Genomic DNA, 23928 nt, shown 5'->3' with positions numbered 1-23928 from the left:
AATTGCTTTAATCTCTTTCTCGACTCTTATTGCAGAGGCTAATAGAACATTACATTTTAGAGAGAATATTACAGGTATATATATATTTAAAGTATCCCTCTGTTATTTGTAAAAATCTTCCTACTTTTATGAGATGTCATGAGAAAATCAGTTTGTAAATATTCAGTTGCTCTATAAAAATGAGTATATTAGAATCAGTTCAATTTCAAGAAACAACAAATGCTTATTATGTGCAAGGCATGATATTAGCTGTTATGGATACAAAAATAAAACTGAAACAATCCCTGCCCTCAATAACCTTATGTTTTACTTAGGATGGGCAGGAGAGATACATCAGGGGTATATGACTACATTTTTGTAAAACTCTATTTTTTAAATACAAGATTCTATATCCTGGAAAGAATATTATCCACCCAAGAGAGAAAGTGCTAATATTTAGGAGAAGAGGGAAAGAGAGAAAAAAGAAAATCAAGAAAATATTCCTAAAAGGAGTGATCCACAAGGAACACTTTTTATAAGAATACTATAAGGAAACTGCTTTGCAGAAAGCTAGAGATTCTACAAAGTATAGAGGGGATATATTTCAGAAATGCATGGAAGACCACTTTAAGCAAAAGTACAGGAGTGGGATATGGACTACCCTGTATAAAGGAATGGTTAGTAAACCAATTTGAAAGAACAGTTAATTCTGGAAGGGAAATAATGTGAAAGAAGACAATGAAAGTACATGGAGGCCAGACTGTAAGGGCCTATAATGCCAGTTTGAGGACTTCATATTTTATACTAGAGGCAATAGGGAGTCATTTATTTCTCTCTCTCTCTCTCTTAAGTCTCTCACCTTTTTTACAAGCTGCTGCTGGATTATAATTCTTAAAATATTGATTGTTCCTCTACTCAAAACCATTCCCTGGCTCCCCAGTAAATGATGAATAAAGGCCAATGTTTCATAGCCTGATATTCTATGCCTTCTAAAATATGACCCCAACCTACTAATATTCTTTCTTTCACTTTTCTAATAATGATACTTCTGTTCTTAACGATAAGTGGCTTCTTGTACATACCACCTTTACCCACAACATTACTCCTATCTGTAATGCAACCCTGTATGGCATATATAGTGTTCCAAAAGTCTTAAAGAAGTTTTAAACTTTAATAACTTGAAGACTTATCAATAATCTTAAGACTTATGCAATAGTCTATATCTTTATTATTCCAGATAAGGAAACTAGGGATTGGAGTACTTAAGTGATTGACTCAGGGTCATATAGCTATTAAACAACTCATAACTAGCTACATCAAAGTGAATTTGTTGGAAACTCTGAAAAGAACTCCGAAGCCCAAGAGATGTACTTTGACCACATGTATTTCCTCTATTTGTGTTTCAGCACAAGTATGTGTCTGCTCTCACCAGGCACTGATTGTGGATTTGGGGGAGGGTAAGGTTTTATATTTTGATTTTTGCTATCTCTTCTCAGGAAATGTACTTTTGTAAAAGCTAATTGACACTGGTTAATTGATATTGAGAAGATGTTAACTGGTTGTAAGATTTTGAGAAAGCACACTAATGGGGACTCATGAAAGAGTAGTTGCTCCAAAAGCTACTTGCTAAGTATCTGGACCTACTAATTCTATTTTTTAATTAATTAATTTTTAATACATATTGCTTTATGAATCATATTAGGAGAGAAAAATCAGAACAAAAGGAAGAAACCATAGGAGAGGGAAAAAAAACAGAAAAAAAGAAGTGAAGATAGCATGTGTTGATTTACATTCCATCTCCATAATTTTTTTTCTCTGGATACAGATGGCATTTTCTATCCAAAGTCTATTGGGATTGTCTTGCATACTAATTAATGAGAATAACTAAGTCTTTCATAGTTGATCATCATACAATCTTGCTGTTATTGTATACAATGTATTCTTGGCTCTGCTTGTTTTGCTCAGCATCAGTTCATGTAGATCTTTCCAGGCCTTTCTAAAAATCAGCTTTTTCATCATATTCCATTACCTTTATATACCACAGCTTATTCAGCTATTTCCCAATTGATAGGCATCTACTCATTTTCCAATTCTTTGTTAGCATAAAAAGAACTGCCTACAAAACATTTTTGCATGTGAGGATCCTTTTCCCTCCTTTCAGATTTCCTTGGGATACTAGTAATGGCACTGCTGGGTCAAAGAGTATGTTTTATAGCATGGTTTGAAATTCTACTACTACTAATTCTAGTGCCATTTAGAAGAATGAACTCAAAACCTGTGCCACATTATCTTTCTTGACTCTTTACATATTAATCACATTCTTTGGTCTAACTACACCAGCCTGCTCACAAACTTCGTACATAATGCTCTGTTTCTCCTCTTTGTGGTTTGGCTCTATGGTACAGTAGAAAAGATGATAAGTTGGAATCAAAAGGTTCAAAAGTTCAAATCCTAACTGTCACTTAGATCCTTTGTAATCACCTGCCTCTCAGGATCTGTTTCCTTGTCTATAAAATGAAGAGGTTGTGTAAGATGGTTTCTAAGGTCCCCTTCCCACTCTAAACCTATGATTTTTTGGTCTTTTGTACTGACTGCCCCCTATGCCTGAAATATATTCATTTTTCATTTCTGCCTTTAAGAATATTTCCTTGGTAACCTCCTTTAAGACAGCTCAAAACTCACCATCTGCAGGAGACCTATCTGGTTTTCTCAGCAGTTAGTGCCTTCCTTTAAGCTTATATTCCAACTGATTCCATATCTCATTTATAACTTTTTCTGTACATTTTGCCTCTTCCATTAGAATGAGAACTTCTAAATTAAAGCCATTTCTAATGATATGAAAAATTACCTAAATCACTAATGATTAAAGAAATACAAATTAAGACAACTCTGAGGTACCATCTCATACCTCTCAGATTGGCTAAGATGACAGGAAACATAATAATCAATGTTGGAGGGGATGTGGAAAAACTAGAACATAATACATTGTTGATAGAGTTGTAAAATAATCCAACCATTCTGAAGAGCAATTTGGAACAATGCCCAAAGAGCTATAAAATTGTGCATACCTTTTGATACAGTAGTCTCACTCCTGGGTCTGTATTCCAAAGAATTCATTAAAAGGGAAAAGGACCCATATGTGCAAAAATGTTTGTAGCACCTTTTGTAGTGGCTAGGAATTGGAAACTGAGTGGATGTACAACAGATGGAGAATGGCTGAATAAGTTATGGTATAGAGCATTATGCAATATTATTGTTCTATAAGAAATAAGGAGCAGGCTGATTTCAGAAAAGCCTGGAAAGACTTACACAAAGTGATGCTGAGTGAAGTGAGTTGAACACAATAATAAGACTACATGATGATCAATTATGATAGACTTGGCTCTTCTCAACAATGCAGTGAGGCAATTCCAAATGACTTAGGAAGGAAAATGCCAATCACATCCAGAGAGAGAAGAGAGACTGACTGTGGATTGAAGCATAGTATGTTGATTCTTTTGTTGGTTTGCTTTTCTTTTGATCTGAATTTTCTTGTACAACATGACAAATATGGAAATGTGTTTAAAAAGATAGCAAAAACTGAAGTGAGTAGAACCAAGAGAACATTGTATACAGCAATAATAATATTATGAGATGATCAATTCTGATGGACATGATTCTTTTCAGCAGTGAGGTGATTCAGGCCAGTTCCAATGGATTTGTGATAGAAAGCACTATATGCATCTAGAGAGAGGACTGTGGGAATTGAGTGTGGATCACAACATAGTATTTTCACTCTTTTTGATGTTATTTGCTTGCATATTGTTTTCTTTTTCATTTTTTCCTTTTTTTCTGATTTTTCTTGTGTAGCATGACAAATGTGGAAATATGTATAGAAGAATTGCATATATTTAATTTATATTGGATTTCTTGCTGCCTAAAAGAAGGGATAGGAGAAAGAGTGAGGAAAAAATTTGGAACATAAGGTATTGCAAGGGTGAATGTTGAAAACTATCTTGGCATGTATTTTGAAAATAAAAAGCTTAAAAAACATAAAGGAAATATGCTAAATTAAAGATAGCACACATTTAACTATATCAGAGTGCTTGCTGTCTCAATGGAGAGGAGGTAATGAAGAGAGAGAAAAAATTTAGAACACAAAATTATACAAAAATGAATGTTAAAGTATCTTTATATGTACTTGGAAAATTAAATACAACTGAGAGGGGAAAAGATAGAGGAAAATAAGAATGAGAAATTCTTTTAGACAAAGACTATTTTTTTGCTTTTTTCTTTGTATTCCCAATGCTTAGCAAAGTGTTTGGGATATAATAAGCTCTTAAGATTTGTTGATTGACTGATTGCTTGGAGGAGAAAATACTAATCCAGAGTGTGAAAGACATGGCATGTATTAAAAGATTTAAAATAAGATCTGAGTTTGAATCCTGTCTCTAGCATTTACTATCTAGATGATGCTGGGCAAATCACTCAACTTCTCCCTTCTCCATTTTCTTGGGAAAAGTATGTACCACACAAGATTGTTGTGAGGATCAAATGAAACCTTGGCAAATCTAAACGTGCTAAGTAACCAAGAGTAATGATTATTACCCAGCATAATATTTTATATCCATCAGAAGCTTAGTAAATGTTAGTCAAATTGACTTGAATGTATTTAGCATTCAGTATTTTACTACTTTGTACTGTTACTTACCTTTTTCTGAAGAGTCCTCTCAGTCCTCCCAATCAGCAGGAGGAAGGATGTCTTAGGGGAAGGCTATTTCAACCCCAAAAGCCTTTTTGCAGATATTCAATAAATGTTTATTGATGGAGGTGTGACTGCTAAGAGGCAATTAAAAATGCTTCTAAAAATTCTCAACTGAGAAAATTTGAATTCAGTAATGTATATAACCCTGAGGCTCAAAAGCCACAAACATAAAATCAAGTTTAAAAAAAAAAATCAAAGGGAGTGCACATGCATAACCAATATCAGACTGCTTATTGTCTCAGAGAGAGGGGAGAGAAGGGAAGGAAGGAGACATTTGGAAGTCAAAATATTTTAAATGAATATTTAAAATTGTTTTTACACATATAATTAGGAAAAATATTATTTTAAAAAACAAACAAAAAAAATCCCATAGGCCTTCAATTTAATGAACTACATCAAAGATTCTTCATGTACAAATCCCAGTCTGGGTGAAGACATCAAAAATTGGTCTGAACTGGCAGCTTCTATATGACATACCTTCTCATACTCTGAACTACTCACCTGTAATATCAGCAAGGCGGAGGGATGAGTCAGTGTGGATTGTTCCAAAGTAACATGCTGTGGTTGTACCATTCTTCAGAGTTCTCCTCTAAAAGTAGATCATAAAAACCACGGTTCACTTTTGCCCCCAAAAGCCACATGAGAGAAAGGCCTAAAAGCTTAATTCTAATCTTTTAATTTGCAATCATTTTTATTTGGAGTTGATTTCTTAGAAGGTATAATTTAACCTATGGGTTATAACAGGAACAAGAATATATTCTGCAAATTTCAAATGTAGAGAAATTATGTACTAATTCCTTCTTTTATTTATTTCCTTCACCTATACAGCTCAACAGTTCTGATTTTATAAGATGTTTTTCTAATGAATCTCAAATTGAGGGCTGGGTAATAATTTCTAAACTATATTGAATTTAAGGATGAGAAATCGGAATTATAACATTTCTATGGGACACACAAAATGTATCCAGGGAGCAAATGGGAATATTATCTTTGTTCATAACTGATCAGTTGACCCGTAAAGGATTTTGGACTAGGTTCTGTTGTGCCATAGTTCCCTTTTATTGTTCTACCTCACTTTCCCTAATTGTCCCGCCTCACTTTCCCTAATTGTTCTTTCCCTAATTGCCTCAGTTTTCCTAATTGGTCCTGCCTCTGTTTCCTTAGTTGTTCTGCCTCAATCCCTTTAGTTGCAAACCCCACCTCTGGTTCATTAAGACTGATATAACTCAGGGCTACTTACTCTAAGTTTATAAATTGTCAGTGTGTAAACTCAATATAAGGGGAAGTCCAGACTTCCTGGCTCTACCCTGGATACCTCCTTAACTCCCAGTTTATTAGAATTTATGGTCCTACCCCCTATCCTGTCATTGATCTTCTTGATCCCAACTTATAAGAATGTCCAGTGCCTCTTTCCCCACCCCCTGTCAGAACTGGATTGATAGTCTGTCCTGCTCTCAGTACTCTAACTTCACTCCTGCCTTGGTCTATCCCTGTAGCTAAGCCATGTATGTATACATACTTCATGGGAAGCACACATTAGTTGCTGGATGCTTTAGCCATCAGCCCTAGGGGCTGCATAATCTCTCCCTTTCAAATAAAAATATTAAAAACTCTCATCTCTATTTTTTCCTCTTCAGTCTTGTTTCTCTGGTGTCTCAACAACATGTCAAATATAACTAGATAACACATGTCGTAAGTAAAAACCCAATATATAACTTGCATTCACTCCTTTTCAAAGCTTTAATTATACAAGACAGCAGGAAGTCTCCACAGTATCTAAAATTTCTCTGTGAGAGGACTGGCGAGACTTACATGAACTGATGCTGAGTGAAATGAGCAGAACCAGGAGATCATTATATACCTCAACAATGATACTGTTTGAGGATGTATTCTGATGGAAGTGGACCTCTTTGATAAAGAGAGCCTTAATTGATCAAAGATAGGCAGAAGCAGCTACACCCAGAGAAAGAACACTGGGAAATGAATATAAACTGCTTGCATTTTTGTTTTTCCTCCCGGGTTATTTATACCTTCTGAATTCAATTCTCCCTATGCAACAAGAAAACTGTTTGGTTCTGCACACATATATTGTATCTAGGATATACTGCAACCCATTCAACATGTAAAGGACTCTTGCCATCTGGGGGAAGGGGTGGAGGGAGGGAGGGGAAAAATCGGAACAGAAATGAATGCAAGGGATAATGCTGTAAAAAATTACCCTGGCATGCGTTCTATCAATAAAAAATTATTTAAAAAAATAAAAAAATAAAATTTCTCTGTGTAATGGATGACCTTAGAATAAAATCTTTTTCTTTCACTGCTGCAGAATCACTGTCATATCAATCTCCCTTAGAGATATCCTTCTTCTCTTCACCTATCTCTAATCTTAAAACATTGCAGCTAAGTGGTATAAGTAAAATGGGTTTGGAATTGGAAGAATCATCTTGATGAATTCAAATCTGGCCCAGATACTAGCTCTGTGACCCAAAGCAAGCCTTACTTAACCATTTTCCCCTTAATTTCCTCAACTATAAAATGAGATGGAAAAGGAAATGGAAAACCATGCCAACCAAATGGGCCATTGAGAATTTGACATGACTGATAGTGACTAGGCAATAACAATGATAAAATCTTAACAAAGAGAGACCTGTATCTATCACTACTCAAAAAATCTGAAAAGACTCACACCTATGGAATAAAGCAAACTCCTTGGCTTGGCACTTAAGTCTGTCCACAATCTGACTCTACCCTTCTTCATATTGTTCCCCTTCCTATGTTCCTACATTTCAGGAAAAACATCCAACTAAGCTATTCCCAAACATTGTCCTGTCCTTGTTCTTTAACTTTTTTTTTTCATTGAACATTCAGAACAATATTATGGAGATGAAGAAAATTCAGAGGAGAAATTCAAAGGAGTGCACGTGAAAGATCTATAACATAGACACAAGCCATAGGAGCTCCTAGGGTGTAGTAGAAAGAATATCTGGCTAGGAGTCAAGCAAACCCAGACTCTTGGCCCTGCTCTTCCACCTCGCACCTGAATCAACACAGAAAGTCTCTCTGGGTCACAGTTCCCTCAAGTGTAAAAACAAGAGTAATTAGGCTAAATGATTGCTAAGATCCTTTTCAGGCCCCAATGTTTATTCCTTTTGACTGAATATCATAGACTAGGGCATACATATATGATACTCACAACCACTCGGGTATAGACTTCTTCAGCAAAATCTTTATTGCTAAATTTGTTTTCTGTTGGAAACGTATATTTGGTTAACCACTCCAGGAGAGGGAGATCCACATTACTTCCAGCAAACACATATTGTGGTGCGTGGATATGTGTATCGACCAGGCCAGGAATGAAGAACTCACTAGAAATTAAGATGAAGAAAATAGGTTAGCTGCATATGAAGTTGTTTTTCATATCCTTCCAGATTCTCCCTCAACAATACCCTAATAGCTGTTAATGGCACTGATTGATGATCCAGATAATCAGTGAGATATGGAATCCTCTGCATCAATTTGGCTTCTATTGTTAGAAGGGCTGAGCTTAAAATGATGCTATGTACAAACAATGTAAGGAGAGCCAAAAAGATATCCAAGAAAAGCAGTATTAAGAAAAGTTGAGGAGAAGCAGATCACTTTCTTGTGGAAGTGAAGCTGGAGAAGAATCAAGGAAGACTTCATGGAAGAGCTGGCATCTTACCTCAAAAGCTGTATTTCAACAGGTAGAGATGTGAAGCAAATTATCTGGGTATAAGTGTTGCAGGAGCAACCTGCTAATGGTTTCTAGGTGTTATGGGAGCCACCTACTAGTGGCTGCTGGGGATCTAATTCTGACCAGCAGAACAGATCTCTTTGTGTGAGAGGATGATAACAATACAAGGGACGGAGAGGCAGTTGCATTCTCTGATCTCTCTTCTCTCCCTCTTGCTTATGATTTATTTCATTTCTAATTCACAAGCAACATCTGCATCAGCAAAGGCTAATTTTCAATTCCTTCAAGTGTGCTATAATTCATAGCTGTGGGGGTTTTGGGATAATCTACCTGCCCCTTCACACTTACAATTCCTTAACAATTCCCTGTTTTTTGTTTTATGGGAACATGATTATTTTCCCCCCAATAGCATGGTCGGTAAGTTTGTCCAATATTGTGAAGCAGCTGTTATCTAAGTCTGCATAATGAGAATGCAAACAGAATTATCAAAGTCTTTTCATCCTATTCCTCTGGATAGTTGCAGGTTGAGACATTATATCAAGTGTTGAATCTTGTGAGACGTCATGGAGGCAAACTTTCTGACAAATAGAGAAGAGGACTGTAGTCAAAAACAGTCATTTTTCATAAATCTCTCATCAGTCTCCTGGCTCAGCCCTTTGATGTGTTGGCCCATTTAATTATTCCAACTGAAAATCTTCCTGGGTCTCTTCTCCCTTTCCTATCCCAAAGGTTACTGAAGGAACTCTCCTGGGCGGATCCTACTCACAAATAGGTCTCAAGCACTGCTGCTTCTTTGTTTCTTGTATTACTTGTGTCACTATTCAGGTGCCATTTGTTATGGAAGCAACCTGCTAGTAGCTGCTGGGGATCTAATTCTGATCAGCGGAATAGATTCTTTCATGTGAGAGGATGATCACGATACAAAGAGATTGAGAGGCAGTTGCATTCTCTCTTCCTTCTTGCCTCCAATTTATTTCATTCCCAATCCACAAGCAACATCTGCTTCAATAAAGATTGATTTACAATTCCTTAAGTGTGTAATTCACAGCTGTGGGGGCTCTTGGAGTGCCCCTTCACACTTAGGCATGGTCCTTAACAATAAGGGATGCTTCCTGCAAATGAATGGAGATGTAGGAGTGACAGGTTGTAATTGGTAATAGGAAAAGAGGTAACAGCATACAATTTTATGTAGCATTTAAAAGTTTACTAAATGGTTTATGTACCTCATAGCCTGTGATCTGCATTACAGTCTTGCTAGGAAGATGTAGAGGGCTGGAACTGTGGAGAAGTATACTTGAAACAAAGTGTAACTCAATGGAATTGATGAGATGATGATTCTCTAGTTCACATATATACGTAGTATTTAGTATGGTGATGTAATAGTTCTCTAGTACACACATATTCAGTATACTGTAATGATGTAATTATAATAGGGTATTTAAACTGGGGACAAAGTCAGAATTAGAAGGGAGACTGGTCGAGACCCTTGAAATGAAGGAAAAGACCCAAGAAATATCAGATGGTTCCATCTCTGACTACAAGCACCACTGAAAAAGCATGGCTGTTAACCCAACGAATATGGCAACATAAACATCAAAAAATAGTTGATGAGACTACTACAGGGCTTCAAAATCTACAGGAATCATTGGATTCCTTGATACATGATGAGACTATTGCAGGACTTCAAAACTTGCAGGAATCACTGGATTCCCTGACACATTAAATAATGGACAATAGATTGGGTTTGGACTATCTCTTGGCTTGTGTGATTGTTATTTATATACTCTCCTCCTAGGACTTATGGACTTGTATAATTCCTCATGTTGATTCATATTGTTTGTTACATCACTACTAACCTGTGTTATATTACTATATGCTTGTATAATACATGCAATCCCATGCTGATGGATTTATGTATACCTGTTTCAAGTAAGATTCTTCAAGGATCTTGAAAAAATCTGCTAATAATATCTAGTTTGGTGTTTTCATCTTCCTGAAAAGTCAGGGAGGGTGTGATCACCTCCTTTTTTGGTGTTTTCACCTCTTCCTGAGAAGTCAGGGAGGATGTGACCACTTATGTTCTAAAACAAAAGAAAGCAGGAGATGTAGAGGGATGGAACTCTGGATAACTATACTTGAAGCAAGGTGTTAACTCAGTGGGAGTGATGAGATGATTCTCTAGTTCACATATATACTTAGTATGGTGATATAATTGTTCTCTAGTTCACACATATTAAATATATTGTAATGATTTAATTATAATAGAATATTTAAACTGGGGACAAAGTCAGACTCAGAAGGGAGACTGGTTGAGACTGGTTGAGACTGCCAGACTTCCAGACTTCCAGAATGCCAGAAGGAGACTGGGTCAGACTGTGACAGACACAGACTGTATAAAAGACAATAAAGACTTTCGACTTTATTCTTATTCATTCTTGTGATGTCTATCCTGCTGAGATCAAGGCTCTTCCAGTGTACCTCCAGAAAACTAGCCCAAACATTACAGAAAGGTAGTGGAAACATTACTGTATTCATCTTATAAACAAAAAAAGCTGAAGGTTAAGCAACTTAAATTGTAAATGATAGAATATGGTTTCACACTTTGAGCTTCTGATTCCAAATACTTCTGTTTACTTCCCTACTGCAACAAACCACAGTTAACAGCCTAGTATAGTCATAATGTAGTATGTGTCTAAGAAAAGTATGAAATCAAGTTTGAAAGGTAAGTTAGAGCCAGATTGTACAGGGATTTCAATGTCATAATTGTTGTTCAGTTGTGCTTAACTCTTCATGGTCCCATCTTAGCAGAGACACTTAAGTACATTGCCATTTGCTTTTCCAGTTTATTTTAGAGATGAGGAAACTGAAGCAAACAGGGTTAAGTGACTATCCTAGAATTACACAGCTATTAAGTATCTGGGGTTGGATTTGAACTTAAGTCTTCCTGACTCCAGGCCCAGTGTTCCATTGACTGTGCCCCTTAACTGCCTGAAAGGTCATGACTAGAAATTTATATTTTATCCTGTTGGCAAAAAGGAGCCACTGTTTAGATGTTTTTAAGAGTGAAATGTGAAAGGGTCAAGACCTCTCTGTTCATATCAATCTTGACCAAAATTGTGTAGTAACTTCCCATTACTAGGAAGACAAAACAAAAAGTTAATATTTTAAGGCCCTGAAGAATTTTGCTTCACTCTTATTTCATAAATCTAGAGCTGGAAAAGACCTCTGAAATCATCTAGTCCAAATTCTTCATTTTACAAATGATGAAACTAAAGGCTAAATAGAATAAGACCACACTAGTATTAAGTATCAGAAGCGGGATTTGAACCCAGAGCTTTTAACTTCAGGATTAGTGCTCCTTCTACTGTACCAAACTGCCTCTCTACTATACCATGAGTTGTTCACACTTCCTTATTCTTGTTCTGCCCTTTCCTGGCCTTTTTGAGGTTACCTCTCATGCACAAACCTTTTTTCCTTCCCTTCTCTCCTTGTCCACTTTTTGATGGTCTTCCCTTCTTTACAGACCCAAATATGGTGACATTTCTTTCTTGAAACTTTCCTGATTTCCCTAACTAAAGTAATTCCTTCTTGGACCATTCAAAGATCTACTCTGATGCCATCAATCATTTTCCAACTTCGATGACACTTATTAGACTGCAAGGTATGTAGGGATTGGTCCAGTGTAATTTTTCATGTTTATCTTCCTAATACAGCTGCTTAATAAATACATGTTGAGAAGCAGAGCCAAGATGGCAGAGCAAAAATAGGGACTTTCCCAAGCTCTCCTTCAAGACTTTTTAAGGTCTCTTTGCTAGCACTGAAGCAGGACTCTGTTGCTTTGCCTATTATGAGATCTGGGACCCTACGACATAATACAGGTCCCTAGAAGGATCTCTGAAAACAACTGTATAAAATCCCTGAAGTTTAGGACACTGTAACCTCCACCCTGGAAACAGAGCCCTGTTTTAACGTTAAAATCTAAGTAATAGACAAACAATAGAAAAAGATTCTTACCAAAGAAAGTTACTACAGTGACAAGGAAGATCAGAATACACATTCAGACTACAGTGACAAGGAAGATCAGAACACACATTCAGAAGATCACAAAGTCAAAGCTCCCACACCCAAAACCTCCAAGAAAAAATAAGAATTGTTCTCAGGCCATGGGAGAACTCAAAGGGGATTTTGAAAATCTGGGAAGAGAAATGAAAGTGATGCAAAAGGAAAAATTTTTAGAAACCTAATGAGGAGAAGGCCTTAAAAAGCAAAATTGGCCAAATGAGAAAGGAGATACAAAAGCTCCTTGAGGAAAATAATTCCTTAAAAATGTATGTTGAGCAATGAGATAATTCAAGCCAATTCCAACAGACTTGTGATTGAAAGAACCATCTACATCCAGAGAGGACTATGGGGACTGAATGCAAATTACAATATAGTATTTTTACCTTTTTGTTGTTAATATTTGCTTACTTGTTTTTTTTCTTTCTCATTTTTTCCCTTTTTGATCTGATTTTTCTTGTGCAGAAGCATGTATTTAGACATATTTAGAAAAATTGCACATGTTTAACCTATATTGCTGCTGTCTAGGGGAGGGAGAAGGTAAGAGGTAGAGAGAGGGATTTGGAATAATAATTTATTGCAGGAGTGAATGATGAAAACTATCTTTACATGTATTTTGAAAAATAAAAAACTATTATTATATAAAAATACATGTTGAGTATATGTGCTACTCTTACATGATTTCTATCATGCCCACTCTCCTCTACTGATGGCATGTATGTTTGTAAATGAATGTGCCCAGATTCTATTGGGACCTCTCTTAACATAGCTATTCTGATAATAAGTGTCTTTAAACTAAGTATGTTCTCTGGCTAACTATAAAAAAGTAAATAAACCAGTGAGAGCATATGACTTATGGTTTTATGATATATGTTCTGAAGTCAAACAGCATTATTAGAATATTGGCATTAAAAAGTGAGTTTTTTTTAACAAGAAGTTTGAAGTCATTAAAAGCACTTTAAAATGCTCAATTGTAATCTAACTCATTTTTCTTCTATTTAGTTTTGGGTCCAGTTTATCATCTCTCTCTAGTGTCCATCATAATTGAAGACCTCTAAGAGATGCTGATCAAAATACATAGCATCATTTAGATGTAGGTACTTTTTATCTATCTGGTTTTTCTAGTATGGAAAAAACTAGAAGACAGTTTAAATATACTTTTTTGAGTAATTATGTATTTAATTTAGGAGGCTCTGCAATGTTCTAGGAAATGGCTAATGAAAATGTTAGGAAATTTTCACAATCTACAGGAAATCTCTTTTATTTGGATTGAATGTCTCCCTCTTTTATATTTCATTTGCTATTCATAGTCAGAAGATTATCAAAATTGAATTGGCATATCAAAGAAAAATGAGATATTAACATAGCCCAGAAACTCTTTTAGAAGTAATATAATTGGAGTGGGGGTGGGTGAGGGTGTTAAGGAAACAATTCTCAACTTCTCTGAAAGAAAGGAAGATATGAAAAGATAAAAAATATCGTAAATGGTTTTTTAAAAAAGGGATTGAGAGAATATCAAGTACTATTGACTCATAGTCTTACTTTCTGATCTTTATTAAAATTGTGGAGAGAATTTACATACAAATTTAGATCATTCATCCTTGATGAAAATATAAGAAAAAAGGGAGACTTTCTCAAATTGTATTCTGTCTGCAAAAGAGCACATATACATATAGTCACATAAGTAACAGATGTTCATGATCCCAGTATGCTTATTGTTTGACTCTTAAAATACTTGATTCAGTAAGACAAAATGCTCTCTTCCAATAAAAGAATAAGAAATCAAGCTATTCTCCAATTGATAAATGGTCAATATACTTGAATATACAATGAATATACAATTTTGTTGCTTCTTAAAGAGTTCTATATACATAGACTGTTTTCTATGTTAGCATTGTTTATTGTAAGTTCTACTTCTCCAGACAGCACATCAGGTGATCATGACAAGGTCCAAATGTGTTATAGTAGCTCTACAATGTCATTGAAGAATAAAAGGCTTTGTTAAAGAAATAGTGACAGATCTTTTCAATTTTATGGCCTCCTCAGAGTTTCATTCTTAAATGATCTCTCATGAAGATCTAGTTTTATTGGATTTTTATCAAGCTTTCTATAAACTCATTTTCTCCTTTATTCTTTCTTGCTGTTTTGTGTGAGACTTTCATGATTTTTCACCATCTCTGTAAAATTTTACAAATAAATTTAGATTATAAGTTGACATTACATTTGGCTGCAATATCTATCATTTTGGCAATGAAATGAAGTGTTTGTTGGCTGAGATGATGTTTAGGGTTTTTTTGATATTTTTGTTTGCCCACTGTCCTTACTTCAGTTAAATTTCTGTAGAAAATGGTAATAGTCCACATGTATGTCTGTTCCTTTAGCCATTTTCCATTTTTTTAACAACAGCTCGCTTAAATAGGCCAGGGTTGAACTCTTTTGATTGTATGCCACATCTCATGTTTATTCTTTTTTAAAATTTGCAGCTTTTGATTTTGATCTCAACTCTAATATGTTTATGGTATGAGTTAGAAACATTTCAAATAAATTATCTTTGACCAGTTATTTCCTGTCCATTAAGATTTAATTAGTTTCATTTTGGCAAACTTATATGGCTGTTCCATGGTCCTGCCTTTCTTTTTAACAAAATATTCATTATATATGTTTGTAGCTTCTTTGGAGTCTACAAGTCTTTGGCCTCATATTTTTTAGTTTTTTTAAAATTTATTCCATTAAAAATTGTTATTATACCTTTTTACATACAAAACATATGCATGGGCAATTTTTCAACATTGACCCTTGCAAAAGCTTGTGTTTCAACTTTTCCCCTCCTTCCTTCCACCCTCTCCCCTAGATGGCAGGTAGTCCCATACAGGTTAAATATGTTAAAGTATATGTTAAATACAATATATGTATACATATTTATACAAGTATCTTCTTGCACATAAAAGATCAGATTTAGAAAGAAGGTAAAAATAAGCTGAGAAGAAAAAGCCAAAATGCAAGCAAATAATAACAGAAAGAGTGGAAATGTTATGTTGTGGTCCATAATCATTTCCCAGTGTTCTTTCTCTGGGTGTATCTGGTTCTGTTCATTACAGATCAATTGGAACTGATTTGGATCCTCTCATTGTTGAAGAGAGCCACATCCATTAGAATTAATCATCATGTAGTATTGTTGCTGAAGTGTATAATGATTTCCTGGTTCTGCTCATTTCACTTAGCATCAGTTTATATGTCTCTCCAAACCTCTCTGTATTCATCCTGCTGGTCATTTCTTATAGAAAAATAATATGCCAAAACATTCATATACCACAATTTATTCAGCCATTCTGCAATTGGCAGGCATCCCTTCAATTTCCAGTTTCTATCCATTACTAAAAGGACTGCCACAAACATTTTGGCACATACAGGTCCCTTTTCCTTCTTTAATATCTCTTTGGGATATAAGTCTAGTAGTAACATTGCTGGATCAAAGGGTATGCACAGTTTGATAACTTATTCAGTATAGTTCCAAATTGCTCTCCAGAATGGTTGGATCTTTTAACAATTCCACCAACAATACATCAGTATCCCAGTTTTCCCATATCCCTTTTAACATTCATCATTAATTTTTCCTGTCATCTTAGACAATCTGATAGGTGTGTAGTGGTATCTCAGAGTTGTCTTAATTTGCATTTCTCTGATCAATAGTGATTTGGAACACCTTTTCATATGAATAGAAATAGTTTCAATTTCATCATCTGAAAATTGTCTGTTCATATCTTTTGACAATTTATCAATTGGAGAATGGCTTGATGTCTTTTAAGAGTCAATTCTCTATATATTTTGAAGATGAGGCCTTCATCAGAACCTTTAACTGTAAAAATGGTTTCCCAGTTTATTGCTTCCCTTCCAATGTTGTTTGCATTAGTTTTATTTGTACAAAAGCTTTTTAATTTAATATAATTGAAATTTTTATTTTGTGATCAATAATGACTTTTAGTTCTTCTTTGGTCACAAATTCCTTCTTCCTCCACAGGTCTGAGAGGTAAACGATCCCATGTTCTTCTAATTTATTTATATTCTCATTCTTTATGCCTAAATCATGAACGCATTTTGATCTTATCTTGATGTACGATGTTAAGTGGGGGGGTCCATGCCTAGTTTCTGCCATACTAATTTCCAATTTTCCCAGCAGTTTTTGTCAAATAGTAATTTCTTATCCCAAAAGTTGAGATCTTTGGGTTTGTCAAACATCAGATTGCTATAGTCATTGACTACTTTGTCCTGTGAACCTAACCTATTCCACTAATCAACTAGTCTATTTCTTAGCCAGCACCAAATGGTTTTGGTGACCGCTGCTTTATAGTATAGTTTTAGATCAGGTACAGCTTCATTTGATTTTTTTTTCATTAGTTCCCTTGAAATTCTTGACCTTTTGTTCTTCCAGATAAATTTTATTGATATTTTCTCTAGGTCATTAAAATAGTTTCTTGGGAGTCTGATTGGTATAGCACTAAATAAATAGATTAGTTTAGGTAGTATTGCCATCTTTATTATATTCGCTCGATCTATCCAGGAGCACTTAATATTTTTCCAATTGTTTAGAATTGACTTTATTTGTGTGGAAAGTGTTTTATAGTTTTGCTCATGTAGTTTCTGACTTTCCCTTGGCAGATAGATTCCCAAATATTTTATATTATCAACAGTTATTTTAAATGGAATTTCTCTTTGTATCTCTTGCTGTTGGATTTTGTTGGTGATGTATAAAAATGTTGAGGATTTATGTGGATTTATTTTGCATCTTGCAATTTTGCTAACATTGTGGATTATTTCTAATAAGAGTTTTTTAGTAGAATCTCTGTTATGACAGCTCATTATTGTCATTCTCTTGGGTGAAATTATTAATTGCGTCTATGATTTGCTGTTTCACCCAATCATTCTTTAGGATGAGATTATTTTAGTTCCCAGTTACTTTTTGGTCTATATTCCCCTGGCTTTTTATTGAATGTAATTTTCATTGCATCATGATCTGAAAAGGATGCATTTACTATTTCTGCCTTTCTGCATTTGAATTTGAAGTCCTAATGTATGGTCAATTTTTATATAGGTTCCATGAACTGCTGAGAAGAAAGTGTACTCCTTTCTGTCTCTATTCAGTTTTCTCTAAAGATCTATCATACCTAACTTTTCTAGTGTTCTAGTTACCTCTTTAACTTCTTTCTTATTTATTTTGTGGTCTGATTTATCTAATTCTGAGAGTGCAAGGTTGAGATCTCCCACTATTATAGTTTTGCTATTTCTTATTGTAGCTCTTTTAACTTCTTTAGGAATTTAGATGATACAACATTTGGTGCATATATGTTTAATATTGATATTGCTTCATTCTCTATGCTACCCTTTAGCAAGATATAGTGCCCTTCCTTATCTCTTTTAATTAGATCAATTTTTGCTTTTGCTTGATCTGAGATCAGGATAGCTATCCCTGATTTTTAATTCACCTGAAGCATAGAAGATTCTGCTCCAGCTGTTTATCTTTTTCTGTATGTATCACCCTGCTTTAAATGTATTTTCTGTAAACAACATATTGCAGGATTCTGGCTTTTAATCCAGTCTGCTATCAGCCTCCGCTTTATGGGGGAATTTACCCCATTCACATTTACGGTTAAAACTACTAATTCTGTATTGCCTGTCATCTTATTATCCCCAAATTATGCTTTTCTCTTTCCTTTCCCCCTTATCCCCCTCCCCAGTATTAGACTTATGAGCACCACTTGCTCCCTCCCCTTTGTAACCTTCCTCTTTAGAATCCCTCCCTCCCCTTTGATGTACCTCCCTTTTCTTGAACTTTTTCCTTTCTATTTCTGTATTCCCTTCTATTTACCCTAACCTTTCCCTTTTCGTTTTTATGGGCCAGAACTCTGAACTTGAAACAAAGGTTCTTACAAGGTGCTAAGTCAGTGAAATTGATAGAGACAATGATTATCTTAGCATGGTTCAGTATGGTTGACTTAATCTTACAACAAATAATGGTTTCCTAGTGATATAATGATTAGTTTATACTCAGTGTAGAATATATAAGCCAGGAACCTCAGCCAGGATTCATTCAAAGAGAGTCAGAGAGCAGAGAAGACAGGTGGGAGCTCAAGCTCTCAGAACCAAGGAGAGAGAAGGCTTCTAAGAAAGCTAACTGGGCCCCAGGAAAGACAAGACTTTGAAAGAGATAATAAAGGATTTGGACTTTAACTCCTGGCTACTCGTGTGGTGATTACTGAACTGAAAGGAAGGCTGCTCCAGAGACCCCAAAAAAACCAAACCAGAGAACATTACATTTCCCCTCCCACTTTTCAATGAAGTGGGATCGGTTTCTATTTAAACCAAATATGTCTAATATTTTCTCTTTGAGCCAATCTGATGAGAGTAAGATTCACACTATGTTCATCCCCCTCCCTTTATTACCTCAGATATAATAGGTTTCCTTTGCCTCTTAGTGAAATGACGTTTCCCTCTTTTTACCTCCACTCTTCCCTTTTTCTGGTACAATTTTTTTTCTACCTCTAGTTCCTTTTTTATGTTATAACAGTAAAACCAAATTATACATGTACTCTTTATGTATACCTATAACAGAAATACAGTTCTCAAGAGTTCTTCTTCCCTTTTTATGCTTCTCTTGAGTCCTATATCTGGAGGTCAAACTTTTTGTTTAACTCTGGTTTTCTGGTCAGAAATAAATGGAATCCACCTATTTCACTGAATGTTCATCATCTTCCCTGGAAGAAAATGATCAGTTTGGCTGGATAAGTTATTCTTGGCTGCATACCAAGTTCTTTTGCCTTTTGGAATATCAAGATTCCAGGCCTTTCGATCTTTTAATGTGGATGCTGCCAGAATCTGAGTGATCCTTGGTATTTGAATTGTTTTTTTCTGACTGCTTATAGTATTTTTTCCTTGCTCTGATAGTTCTGGAATTTAGCCACAATATTTCTTGGAGTTTTAATTTTGAGATCTCTTTCAGTAAGTGATCAATGAATTCTTTCAATGTCTATTTTGTCTTCTATTTCTATAATATCTGGGCAGTTCTCTTTGATGATTTCCTGAAAAATAGTGTCTAGGCTCTTTTTTCAATCATAATTTTCAGTGAGCCCAATAATCCTTAGATTATCTATTTTTCCAGGTCTGTTTAACAGTAGGTGTTTAACATTTTTTCTATTTTTTCATTTTTTGGTTTTGCTTGACTAATTCTTGGGTCTCCTTGAGTCATTCATTTCCATTTGTTCAAATCGGATTTTTAATGAATTATTTTCTTCATTTACTTTTTAAATTTCTTTTTGTATTTGTTCAATTGAGTTTTTAAATGAGTTGTTTTGTTGTATGGAATTTTTTTCCATTTCGCCAATTTTTTTTTAAGAATTATTTTCTTTTTCCAATTCACAGATTCTATTTTCCTTGGAATTGTTTACCTTTTCCAATTCACAAATTCTGTTTTTCAGGGAGTTGCTTTCTTTATACACTCTATCTTTTAATGAGTAACATGACTTATCCTGATCCTCTTGCAAAGCTTTCCTTTTCCTTCCCCATTTTTCTTCTAGCTCTCTTTTAAGGTCCTTTTTAATTTCTTCTATGAGAGCCTTATGTGATGGGGACTAGATCATCTCCACTTTGGGATTTAAAAACAAACTATTTTTAGTCTCTTCAGAGTTTGAAGTCTGCTCTTCATATAGAAGCTATCAATAGTTAGAGCCCGTTTTGCTTTTTTACTCTTTTTGAAAAAAACAAAAACAAAAACAAAATCTACAGTCTGCTTATTGGAGGCAGGGGGTATTTCCAACCGCCTCTACAGAAGTGGCAATGAAGAGGCAGTGGGACAGCACCCACTGGCTGCATGGGGATTAGCAGTTGTGCTGAAATCAGCAGCAGCAGAAAGGCTACTAGGGCTATGCGAGGACCAATTACTAGGGCTATGCTTGGATCATGCTGAGTCACTCTGGGTGCTGGGTGGGTGTGACTAAGTCCCAAGAGAGTCTAGCATTTGGGGGTTATAATCTTTATCCCTGGTGTTTATAGTTTCTCTGCTGATCTATTGGCTTGCTGACAGGGCAAAGTAGATCACACTGTGGTTAAGTTTTCCCCGCAGATTTTCCATTAGCAGAGACCACACCCTGCCCTGCTCGGGTCTGCTCAGTGTGAGCTGTTTCCCATAGTCTCACTGCCAACTTGCTTGATGCTGCACCTGGCCTAGCTGTCCCCAGTTGTAGCAAAAAACAGACCTTTTCTAGCGAATTTCAAGATTATCTTCAGTTGGTAATATATTGTACTCCCAATATTTATGGGTTCTGACAGTCAAGCTCTAATTCTGAGGCTGAATTTCGTTAAAATTTACAATGAAGGAAAAGAAGAGTTTAAGAAGATGTGTGTGTCCTCTCCACTATATTGGCTCCACCCTCACGTTTTTTAATTTTTAATCATATTTTTTCAATATCTCTTATCTATCAATACTATGATCATATTTGAATTGAGGTAACCCATTATCAAAATATATGTTGAGTTAATTTGGAAGGTCTAAGTCCTTTTATCTTTTCTCTACTTCTTCCTTTTCTATACTTATTACATAATTACTCAAGCTATATTTAGAAGATAACGTAAGTTGTAACTGTCTTCATATTGATCTTTTTGTTTATTCCCATAAACACATGCAAGATGACTAAGTATTCCATGAAATGATGTTTCTTTTTCCCTTTGGAAACACAAAAAATCTACCTCCAATAATTCATTATTTACTTCTCTAAAGAGAACCTGTGACTCATCCTTCCATTTAATATTAACCACTCTATGTCTTTTGGTGCCTGATAGGAGGTCAGACTCTCTGAGGCTATAAATTTCAGAGAAAGCTAACTTGCATTAGTATAAGAAATTTCTTCATCCAGATTTATTCTGCAAAGATTGTTCAGGATGAATTAGAGAGAGTAGACTCTGAAAGCTGGAAGATCCTTGGAAAGCAGTTATATTAGTAATATCAACGAAATCACCGGTCCAGTCACTGTCACTGTCATTCTTTAGTGAGAATGTCAATATTGTTATGCTTTACTCTTCCACACATATTCAGTGTCAGTGGGAAGATATATTTCCCTACACTCTAAGTGATACACACTTAAAGTACTCTAGTAGGAAGGTGGGCACATAAAAAAAAAACCACTCATACCTAAAGGCATTCTGGGACCCCAACATCCTTTCCTTTATTGTGATCATGCTTAGCTGGGCTCTTTGTCCCTGTTTCTCTTCAGAGTTCAACCCCTCATGACCAGGGATGGCTTTCTTCTCAACTCACAAAACTACTCCTCAGCGCTCCTTTTTCTACTGACAAGCCCTACAGAGGGTTGTCTTGCTTTTTAAAGGACTACCAGGAGCAGGGCTCCCAGGACCAATGGTTAGCTTCCCTCTAGTACTATGGCTTGAGTGAAGAACTTTTTCATATCTCATCATAGGGCAATAGAGACTCTTCTTTGCTCTCCTTTTTAAGGCTTCAACACTTATTTCATTTTATTACCTGCCCCTTAATTTCTATAATTTCATCAACCTAGCTAGGAAATAAATTGATTAAAGTATAGTAGATATAGCATACAGGGCTTAGAGTCAGGAAGACATAAATTCAAATTAAGCCTTGGTTGTTTATTACTTAATGTGACCTTTGGTAAATCACTTAATTTCTCTGTGCCTTAGTTTTCTCATTTGTAAAGTGAGTATAAAATAGCCCCTACCTCCAAAAATTATTGTGAGAATCAAATGAGATAATTATTTTATACATACATATATGAATATGTTATATGAATATGAATATATGAATATACATATATATATATACATGTATGCTTATACATATGTATGTATATATATTGCTTTCCAAACTAGATCAATGTTTGCTATTCTCTCTGGTCCCCTTTAAACCCACTGCTAAATTTTTTTTCAAGTCCTAGCTTAGTTGTATTAAGAGATGGCAGAGTCAATCTGAATTTTATGTGAATTATCTTTTTCCCCCCAGACTTTGGCAAGTCATGGCCTTAGTAATTATCATACTCATTCCACATAGCTATTAACTCTTTTAAAAGAATTCCTGGAAGAAAAATGATGAGCATAATTCACACTACCTTCAAAAACATACTTCTTTAGGTACAAGATAAAATAAGTATTTTTTTCCTTCTATTTACCTAAAAATAGATCAGTTTGTTCATTCAAGGAGATTGTGGGCAACCATAAAAACCACTTCTGAAAACAATAAAACAAAATCACAACCCCTATTAAAACCTTCTGATCAGTTAAAAAAATGTTCACGGTTATTCATGAAAAGGTCTCAATATTTCATGCTGTAAACCACTAATTGTCAAATATGTTTATCATTCAATTCCATACTCTCTTCTACTCTCTTTTCTCATAAGGGCCCTGTGTCCCAAGAGAGAATTTACTATAATCAAACTCCAATTAATGACATCAAATTTAAAAAATGGTTTATAATCCATTCTTTATGCTGATTTTAAACTAAAGAGATTTTTGCAGTCTTTAAGCTTCCTCTGGGTATGTAGGCATTTCTGAAAGGAAAGCACTCTCTTTTAAAGTCACTGGAATATTCTGGAAGGAAAGAGAACATATCCCAAAGGTCTTGATGCACTTTATTAAAAACTGTACCAAGACTTTTGAGATGCCCCATATACAACAAATCACTAATAATCTAAATTATCCATAACCAAAAGCTCTCTTGTGCCTCTGTTTTTGACAATTCAGAAAAGGGTCTGAAGAAAGAGGACACAAATCCAGAAAAATACCATTCCTCTCAAAGTCTCTCAGCAACTTTTCCATTCCTTATAAACTTCTTAGATGAAAGAATCTCATTTCCTTCCATCTCACCATTGGACTATATTCTTCTTCCCAATCTTCCCACATTCCTGGTAGAGTATGAGAAGTGAGGCCAGAGAATCTAGACCCCAGGAGCTCTGGCATAGGCAAATAGTAGCCTTTAATAAGGCCAATGGGAGGAAAAGAGGAGGGAAAGAGGAAATTGGAACCTACAGAAAGTACAAATAAACTCAATACCTGAAAATTTGTGTTCATCAGGTTTAATTGTTTTCAGTAAAAGAACTTACTGGATACTGAGTTCTCTCACTTCGATTGGTGTGAAGCCCCATTCCGTGGCCAATTTTTCTTGCTGGGAAGCATGTTCCAAAAACACTATCTTTAAGGAAAGAAAAAAGAGTCAGGAAGTTAATGAAAAATCTCTCTCTCTCTCTCTCTCTCTCTCTCTCTCTCTCTCTCTCTCTCTCTTTCACTCACTCACACACACACACATACTCACACAGATACATACACATATATATAAAGATTAATGTATGTCTTTTAAAATGTGAATTTAGTAAGTGGAACTAAATGACTAATAATTTAATTGTCTAGTTAGATTTTTTTTAATTAA

The 23928-nt window shown here is 35.2% G+C and overlaps 1 protein-coding gene across 1 annotated transcript in view; it reads right to left on the bottom strand.

The window, feature by feature from the left end:
* Positions 1–23928, bottom strand: part of GDA (guanine deaminase) — a 111727-nt gene that overhangs the window by 36897 nt on the left and 50902 nt on the right. The window contains exons 2-4 of the mRNA XM_051962130.1: positions 23606–23694; positions 7917–8088; positions 5225–5312 (exon numbers count right to left, since the gene is read on the bottom strand). Of these exons, the coding sequence (XP_051818090.1) occupies positions 5225–5312; positions 7917–8088; positions 23606–23694 (349 nt within the window). The remainder of the gene's footprint in view (positions 1–5224; positions 5313–7916; positions 8089–23605; positions 23695–23928) is intronic.

The sequence above is a fragment of the Antechinus flavipes genome, chromosome 1 (assembly GCF_016432865.1).
Source record: "Antechinus flavipes isolate AdamAnt ecotype Samford, QLD, Australia chromosome 1, AdamAnt_v2, whole genome shotgun sequence".
Taxonomy (NCBI): domain Eukaryota; kingdom Metazoa; phylum Chordata; class Mammalia; order Dasyuromorphia; family Dasyuridae; genus Antechinus; species Antechinus flavipes.
Note: the sequence above shows the minus strand (reverse complement) of the source record. Positions and strands in the feature narration are given on the sequence as shown.